A 9418-nucleotide genomic window follows, 5' to 3' on the forward strand; every position below is an offset into this window, starting at 1 on the left:
TGAGTGATTTCAAAAACAGCCATATTTTAAGAAGTTCTTAAGTAGAAAAATAAGAAATTCGTAAGAAATGACAGTTCTTAAGACGGTTCTTAAGAAAATATTGAGGAATTGCACTTAAGAACTTTCTTAAGAACTTCTTAATTTTAGATCTTAAGACATTTCTTAAGATTTTCTTAAGAAGATATTGGAGAATCCGGCCCCTGGTTCTTCAGATCCTTTCGAAATAAAACAACATGACTAATCAGACCTCCTGTTTCTCCAGATCCTCCACCGGGACATGAAAGCCGCCAACGTCCTGATCACCCGCGACGGCGTCCTGAAGCTCGCCGACTTCGGGCTAGCGCGAGCCTTTAGCCTAGCGAAGAACAGCCAGGGGAACCGCTACACCAACCGCGTGGTGACGCTGTGGTACCGGCCGCCGGAGCTGCTGCTGGGTGAGTCACCAAAATAAGAGCCCTCTAGTACCGGCCGCCGGAGCTGCTGCTGGGTGAGTCACCAAAATAAGAGCCTGTGGTACCGGAGCTGCTGCTGGGTGAGTCACCAAAATAAGAGCCTGTGGTACCGGAGCTGCTGCTGGGTGAGTCACCAAAATAAGAGCCTGTGGTACCGGAGCTGCTGCTGGGTGAGTCACCAAAATAAGAGCCTGTGGTACCGGAGCTGCTGCTGGGTGAGTCACCAAAATAAGAGCCTCTGGTACCGGAGCTGCTGCTGGGTGAGTCACCAAAATAAGAGCCTCTGGTACCGGAGCTGCTGCTGGGTGAGTCACCAAAATAAGAGCCTCTGGTACCGGAGCTGCTGCTGGGTGAGTTTTCAAAATAAGAGCCCTCTGGTACCGGAGCTGCTGCTGGGTGAGTCACCAAAATAAGAGCCATTCCAGTGGGCTAATACACCTGCCATGCATCCTTTTCAAAATAAGAGCCCTCTAACGCTCCAGTGGGCTAATACACCTGTAATTTCTTAAATGCTTTTATTTTTAAATATTTGGCCTTTAAACGTCTTTTGTCTAAATCTCATGTTTAAGTATAAAATTTCATGAAACGTTTAGTTTGAAATGCCTTTTTTACGTATTACACTGTATGACACTTATTTTGTAATGCCACGTTTAAGTATATATGAAAGGCTTTATTTTAGCAAAAAATGTGTCTTAAATCTTGATCCAAGGGAGTTCATTTTTGAATTTTTAATCATTAAAAAGTTTCATTTCATCGTTTTGAGGAGAATCTCCTGAAACCGCGTTGCCAGGTTGGGCAGGTTTCAGCCCAATTGGGCTGAACAATATAAGTTTGTGCTGCTTTTCCTGTTTTTACTAAATATTTAGGAGAAATTATTCACAAATAATGTAATAATTGACGGTTTTAACAAATAATTTTTAATTTGAACCGGGTTTTTCATTATTTTGGCGGGTTGTAAATCCCGTTTGGACTGGATATTGTGAGATCTGGCAACCTCGACCTAAATTTAGTTTGAAAATGGTATTAAAAAGTCTTAAATCTCAATCAGAGGGTCTTAATATTAGAATCCTAATCATTAAAAAGTTTTATTTAATTGTTTTGAAGAGAATCTCCTGAAACCGCGTTGCCAGGTTGGGCAAGTTTTAGCCCAATTAAAATAGATATTTGTGCTGCTTTTCCTGTTTTTACTAAATATTTAGGAGAAATTATTCACGAATAATTCAATAATTGGACTTGAACATGGATAATGTTTGATTCAAAGTTTATTTTCATGGTTTTGAGGAGAATCTCCGGAATCTGTGTTGCCAGATCTGGCAAAGTTTCAGCCCAATTGGGCCTTTATTTTTTATTTATTTATTTTTTTATCTATTTTTCCCCCCTAGGCGAGCGAGACTACGGCCCCCCCATCGACCTCTGGGGGGCCGGCTGCATCATGGCGGAGATGTGGACCCGATCTCCCATCATGCAGGGCAACACGGAGCAGCACCAGCTGACCCTGATCAGCCAGCTGTGCGGCTCCATCACGGCCGAGGTGAGAGCAGGAGGGGCCGGGGCCTCTGGGGGCCGGGGTGGCCCCCAGAGGGGGGCAGGGGTGGCCACCAGAGGGGGGCCGGGGGGGCAGGGGTGGCCCCCAGAGGGGGGCCAGGGGGGCCAGGGGGGGGCAGTTTTTCACAATATTTCGCCTTTTTTTTCTGACATTTTGACTTTTTTTCATTTTTTTCGTGCGTGCTTTTTGCCTTTTGTGCGTTTTCAACATTTAGACGTTTTTCACAAAATTTTGACTTTTTTTCTCGACATTTCACTTTTTTTTTCCTGTTTTTTTCTTTTTTCGTGCGTGTGCGTTTTCAACATTTCACCTTTTTTTTCTCGACATTTCGCCTTTTTTCTTCGACATTTTTACTTTTTTCCATTTTTTCGTGCGTGCGTTTTTTTCATGCGTTTTTCTCGACATTTTGCCTTTTTTTTTCAAAATTTTTACTTTTTTCCGTTTTTTCGTGCGTGCGTTCTTTCGTGTGTTTTCAACATTTCGACTTTTTTCTCAACCTTTCCACTTTTTCCTCTACATTTCAACGTTTTTCACAAAATTTTGACTTTTTTTCTCGACATTTCGACTTTTTTTTCTCTAAATTTTTCCTTTTTTTCTTGACATTTCGACTTATTTTCTGTTTTTTCGTGCACGTGTTCTTTCGTGCGTTTTCACCATTTTAGACTTTTTTCTCTACATTTCAACGTTTTTCACAAAATTTTGACTTTTTTTCTCGTCATTTCGACTTTTTTCTCGACATTTCGCCTTTTTTTTCCTCTAAATTTTTACTTTTTTTCTTGACATTTCGACTTTTTTCTCTACATTTCAACGTTTTTCACAAAATTTTGACTTTTTTTCTCATTTCCACTTTTTTCACAAAATTTTGACTTTTTTTCTCGACATTTCAACACTTTGAGGGCCCCCGATTCAGGGGGGCCTCCGAAACTGGTTCCTAGGTACTGTTTCCCCCCCTGACCTCTGACCTCCACCCCTCTACATTTCAAGTATTTTTTCTCGACATTTTGACTTTTTTCTCTACATTTCCACTTTTTTCTCTACATTTCGACGTTTTTCACAAAATTTTGACTTTTTCTTGACATTTCACATTTTTTTCCCTTTTTTTCCTTTTTCGTGCGTGCGTTTTTTCGTGCGTGCGTTCTTTCGTGCGTTTTCAACATTTTTGCTTTTTTCTCGACATTTCAACTTTTTTCTTTGACATTTTGACCTTTTTTTCGTGCGTTTTCAACCTTTCCACTTTTTTCTCTAAATTTCAACGTTTTTCACAAAATTTTGACTTTTTTTCTCGTCATTTCGACTTTTTTCACAAAATTTTGACTTTTCTCGACATTTCGACTTTTTTTTCTCAACATTTCAACACTTTGAGGGCCCCCGAAACTGGTTCCTAGGTACTGTTTCCCCCCCTGACCCCCCCCTGACCTCTGACCTCCCCCCCCAGGTCTGGCCCGGCGTGGATAAGAAGTACGAGCTGTACCAGAAGATGGAGCTTCCGAAGGGCCAGAAGAGGAAGGTGAAGGACCGTCTGAAGGCGTACGTGAAGGATCCGTACGCCCTGGACCTGATCGACAAGCTGCTGGTCCTGGACCCGGCCCAGCGCACCGACAGCGACGACGCCCTCAACCACGACTTCTTCTGGTCCGACCCCATGCCGTCGGACCTGAAGAACATGCTCTCCACCCACAACACGTCCATGTTCGAGTACCTGGCGCCGCCGCGCCGCCGCGGCCACCTGCCGCAGCAGCAGCCCAACCAGAACCGGAACCCGGCCGCCACCAGCCAGACCGAGTTCGACCGGGTCTTTTAGTGGACAATTCAAGACTTTTATTTTGAAAAAAAGGTCTTTTAGTGGACACTTCACGACTTTTATTTTGAAAAAAGGTCTTTTAGTGGACACTTCACTTTTATTTTGAAAAAAGTTTTTTTTTTTTCCAGGTCTTTTAGTGGACGCTTCACGACTTTTATTTTGGAAAAAAAGGTCTTTTTTTCCGTGTCTTAGTGGACGCTTCACGACTTTTATTTTGAAAAAAGGTCTTTTGTTCCCGGTCTTTTAGTGGACACTCGCGACTTTTATTTTGAAAAAAGGTCTTTTTTTCCCAGTCTTTTAGTGGACACTCACGACTTTTATTTTGAAAAAAGGTCTTTTTTTCCGGGTCTTTTAGTGGACACTTCACCACTTTTATTTTGAAAAAGGGTCTTTTAGTGGACACTTCACGACTTTTATTTTGAAAAAAGGTATTTTTTTTCCGGGTCTTTTAGTGGACACTTCACCACTTTTATTTTGAAAAAGGGTCTTTTAGTGGACACTTCACGACTTTTATTTTGAAAAAAGGTCTTTTAGTGGACACTTCACGACTTTTATTTTGAAAAAAGGTCTTTTTTTTTTTTTCTCCCCCGGGTCTTTTAGTGGACACTTAACGACTTTTATTTTGAAAAAAGGTCTTTTAGTGGACACTTCACTTTTATTTTGAAAACAGTTTTTTTTTTTTTTTTTCAGGTCTTTTAGTGGACGCTTCACGACTTTTATTTTGAAAAAATGTTTTTTTTTCCGGGTCTTTTAGTGGACACTCACGACTTTTATTTTGAAAAAAGGTCTTTTTTTTCCCGGTCTTTTAGTGGACACTCACGACTTTTATTTTGAAAAAAGGTCTTTTTTTCCCGGTCTTTTAGTGGACACTCACGACTTTTATTTTGAAAAAGGGTCTTTTAGTGGACACTTCACGACTTTTATTTTGAAAAAGGGTCTTTTAGTGGACACTTCACGACTTTTATTTTGAAAAAAGGTCTTTTTTTTCCGGGTCTTTTAGTGGACACTTCACCACTTTTATTTTGAAAAAGGGTCTTTTAGTGGACACTTCACGACTTTTATTTTGAAAAAAGGTCTTTTAGTGGACACTTCACCACTTTTATTTTGAAAAAGGGTCTTTTAGTGGACACTTCACGACTTTTATTTTGAAAAAAGGTCTTCTTTTTCCGGGTCTTTTAGTGGACACTTCACCACTTTTATTTTGAAAAAGGGTCTTTTAGTGGACACTTCACGACTTTTATTTTGAAAAAAGGTCTTTTAGTGGACGCTTCACGACTTTTATTTTGAAAAAATTACTTTTTTTTTTCCAGGTCTTTTAGTGGACACTTCACGACTTTTATTTTGAAAAAAGGTCTTTTAGTGGACACTTCACGACTTTTATTTTGAAAAAAGGTCTTTTAGTGGACACTTCACAACTTTTATTTTTTTTTCCTTTTGCACATTTCTGTTAGTTGTATAATTGTGTTCCATGATTAAAAATGTGTATTTTGTACAAAACAAACTATGTTTATGATGTGTGGACTTTTTTTTTTAAATGCCGTGTTTACCTATTACATTTCATGACACTTACTTTCAAATGCCTTGGTTACATATTATATCGACTTTTATTTTGAAAGGCCACGTTGACATATTACTTGAGACTTTTATTTTCAAAGGCCACTTTGACATATTACTTGAGACTTTTATTTCTTATTTTTTTGTCTGCACACATATTAATGATTGATACCATGAAGGTAGAAACCAAAGGTATATATATGTGCATTATTACTATATTTAATATATATACATATATATATATGCATACATATGCGTACACATTCATAAATATACACATACAAACCCAGTGGTTTTTTTTTTTTTTTTTGGGGGGGGGTGACGACATCCACTGCCAATCCAGGAAGCAGGAACACACGGAGACACACGTCAACCACTGGAAATCTGCAACAAAAAACCACAAACAAAGCACGAAACCGGCACGGAGCCGACCAAAACACGAACAGCAATCGACCTAAATCTTGAGATCTGATGGTTTCCTATATTTATTATGCTATATTTATATGATATCATGCTACACCACTCTATATGATAATTATTTATTTGTTCACTCTTGAATTAATATTCTCAATTTATGTATCTATTTTCATCATCTTATTTACACTCAAACACGGCACGCACACACACACACATACTGATGTTGTCTTGTCGTTTGCACTGTATGTAAATAAATTTAAAAAAAAAAAGAAAGGTGGTTTCCTCCCAACAGCCTGTTTAAAGCTCACTCATAAACCACGCCCACTTTTACCTGAGCAGGTACGTTAACCTCAAACTGTTGACGTTCATGCAACATCTACAAACCACAATTATCACTGAAATGACTTGAAACTGACTAAACTAATGATAAATAAGGATTTACTGACAATAAAAAACTCCCATTGATGTTGAACTGTGGTTCATCAGAATCATGAAGTAAAGAACCGGTCTGAACCTCAACCTGCTAACCTTTTTGCAGCAGAGAAAACGTAACCACCAGGTGACCGCCAAGCTAACAACAGCTAACAACAAGGTAGTAGCAGGCTAACAACAGGCTAACAGCAGGCTACCCGGCTAATGACAGGCTAACGAGAGGCTAGCATCAAGCTAATGACAGACTAGTAGTTAGCTAACAGGCTAATGATAGTCGGCAACAGCTAACAACAAGGTAGTAGCAGGCTAACGACAGGCTAACAGGCTAATGACAGGCAGTAGCAGGCTAACAACAGGCTAGCCTGATAATGACAGGCTAACAGCCTAGTAACAGGCAACAGCAGAAGGCTAAAAGCAGGCTGGCCGGCTAATGCCATTAGCCGGCCAGCCTTTCTCCTCTCACCATCATTTTTGTCCATCGTTCTTGTAGTTTGTTGTGCTGGTCTGCCCCCCCCCCCTTTTTCTCTTTTGTGTATGTTTGCAGGCCAGAGCTTCAGGAGCTGCGTGCTGCTCTGCCCAGTCTGACCTCCGGCAGGAGGGTCCCCCCTTATGATCAGGTCCTGGTCCCGGATTCTTCCCTCCTAAAGGGGAGTTTTTACCTGCCAGTGTTTATGTAATAATTGCTCCAACCTGATCTCACAAAAATCCGTGAAATGCCCACGACCTCTCACCACTATTTTCCGTGGTATACACACGGAAAATGGTATAATTCCGTGTATATACCACGGATATAGTACTATGCAAAGTCAATGGGATCCGTTGTCGTGATATATACACGGAATATGACATTATTATTATTTACATATTATTCTTTATAATAGTGGCTAAATTATGAGTTTTTGTCGCGCAAGGTACTGTTTGTTACTGTCAGTTTGTAAAAGCATGTTTTTTTGTTTTTTTTTTCTTTTTCTTCACCTTGTCTGCACACATATTATTGATTGATACCATGACGGTAGAAACCAAAAGTGTATATGTGTGCATTATTACTATATTTAATATATATACATATATATACGCACACATATGCGTGCACATACATAAATATACACATACAAACCCAGTATTTTTTTTTTTTTTTTTTTTTTTTTTTTGGGGGGGGGGGGTTGACGACCTCCACTGCCAATCCAGGAAGCAGGAACACACGGAGACACACGTCAAGCACTGGAAATCTGCAACAAAAAACCACAAACAAAGCACGAAACCGGCACGGAGCCAACCAAAACAATAACAGCAATCGACCTAAATCTTGAGATCTGATCGCAGTCTGAGCTAAGCTATCGACACCGCTACCTAAACCCAAAAACTAGAGAGCCAGCATGCAGGTGAACAAGCCAGTGTGTATGTCTATGTGTGTGTGTGTGTATGTATATGATCATGCGTGTGTGTGTGTGTGTGTGTGTGTGTGTGTGTGTGTGTGTGTGTGTGTGTGTGTGTGTGTGTGTGTGTGTGTGTGTGTGTGTGTGTGTGTGTGTGTGTGTGTGTGTGTGTGTGTGTGTGTGTAAATGCATTTGACTAAGTGACTATGTGTGGGTATGGGTGTGTGTGTGTGTGTGTGTGTGTGTGTGTGTGTGTGTGTGTGTGTGTGTGTGTGTGTGTGTGTGTGTGTGTGTGTGTGTGTGTGTAATAATCCAAACAAAGCTCCACCTGAAGTGTATCTATAGTGGGGGAGGGGGGGGGAGCAACCCCGCCACCCGCGAGACCAGAGGCCGACACGGAAGAGCCCGGAACCCAGGCCACCGGCAACCCCACAGAGGGGAGAAGTAGGAGGGAGGCAACCCACCGCCTGCGAGCCCCCCCCCCCCCCCCCCCCCCCCCCGGCGGGAAGAAGCAGCCAGGGACCCCCCGGCGGCGGACCGCGACCCAGGCAATCCCCGGCCACCCGGTCCGGGCCGGACACGCGGCCAGGAGGCCCTCACCCTTCAGGCCAACGACCTCCACCCGGCAGGGGGCCAGCCTGCCCGGAGAGACAGAGCCGCCCCGGCCGCCGACGCGGGCAGGCGCACCCGTCCCCCACGAAAGTGGCCCTCCAAGACCAGAGGGGCGCCCCGCCGCAGAGGCAGCGGGGGGGACCAGAGACGGGCCCGGAGAGAGGGAACCCCCCAACAAGGCGACACCCGTGCAGGCCCGACAACGGAGGGCCCCAGACCCAGGCATCCCATTCATTCATCCATTCACCTATCCGATACCTATACTAATAATAATATAATATACTAATAATAATAATAATACTAATACTAATAATAATAATAATAATAATAATAATAATACTAATAATAATAATAACCATCTTTGTATGACATAATATTAATACATTATTAAATTTTGTTGTCCTGCCAATGGAGGCTCAAATCCTCCATGGCAGGACCCTTCCATACCGCATTCTCACCGACACAGACACACAATCACGCACCGTTTCCCCCTCCCCGTGGGGGTCTAGCACCGCCAGAAGGCACCCCAGGCTGCACGGCGGGCCCCGCCAGGCCCGGGTAACCCGACCCACCTGTCCCAGGCCAGTGAGGGAACGCGGGTGATGTGGGACCCCCTCTCACCCCTGGTGTTGAGTGCGTGTGATTAATGCCATAAAAACAGGGAGGGGGAGGACCAAGTATCGATTGACACCAACCCCCCCCCCTCCCGAACTACGTGTCCTTGTCAAGTGTATTTATTAAGTGTTGAATGTGCAGTGTCTATTTTGCTATTTTACTATTTTGAAAACCGGAGATGCCCAAGCCACCGCCCCCCACCCGAGCCCCCCCCAGCCACCCCCCCCCCACCGCCATGAGGCAACCCCCCCCATAGGCCCCCAAGGCCCCCATCTATTTGAGTGTCTCCCAGGTGACCTAATATACATACCGTGGGGCACACTGGGATTCTGTGGTTGATCCATGTGGATAAATCCTCACAAATCTCCTTCCAGAACCTCTGTACCGGTGTACAGAACCATAAAGCATGCATATAATTATCTGGGGTGTTCTCTGTGCACTGTGAACCGATATTAGAGGTGAACAAAGCCCATCTGGAACATCCTTTGTCCAGTATAATGTATTCTATGAAGAACTTTGTACTGTATAAGTTGTAAGTTTGGGTTCTTAGTCATAGTAAAGGTATTTAAGCATATTTGTGACCAAGAAAACTGGTCGGTATTAAGAGAGAGAT

The 9418-nt window shown here is 42.8% G+C and overlaps 1 protein-coding gene across 1 annotated transcript in view; it reads left to right on the forward strand.

Annotated features, from left to right (window-relative positions):
* LOC133454520 (cyclin-dependent kinase 9) overlaps nucleotides 1–5246 on the forward strand; it is an 11697-nt gene extending 6451 nt beyond the window's left edge. The window contains exons 6-8 of the mRNA XM_061733243.1: nucleotides 263–434; nucleotides 1835–1983; nucleotides 3434–5246. Coding sequence (XP_061589227.1) covers nucleotides 263–434; nucleotides 1835–1983; nucleotides 3434–3799 — 687 coding nt within the window. The 3' untranslated portion in view covers nucleotides 3800–5246. The remainder of the gene's footprint in view (nucleotides 1–262; nucleotides 435–1834; nucleotides 1984–3433) is intronic.
* Nucleotides 5247–9418: the final 4172 nt, after the last annotated feature.

This window comes from Cololabis saira, chromosome 11 (genome assembly GCF_033807715.1).
Source record: "Cololabis saira isolate AMF1-May2022 chromosome 11, fColSai1.1, whole genome shotgun sequence".
In the NCBI taxonomy this organism is placed as follows: domain Eukaryota; kingdom Metazoa; phylum Chordata; class Actinopteri; order Beloniformes; family Belonidae; genus Cololabis; species Cololabis saira.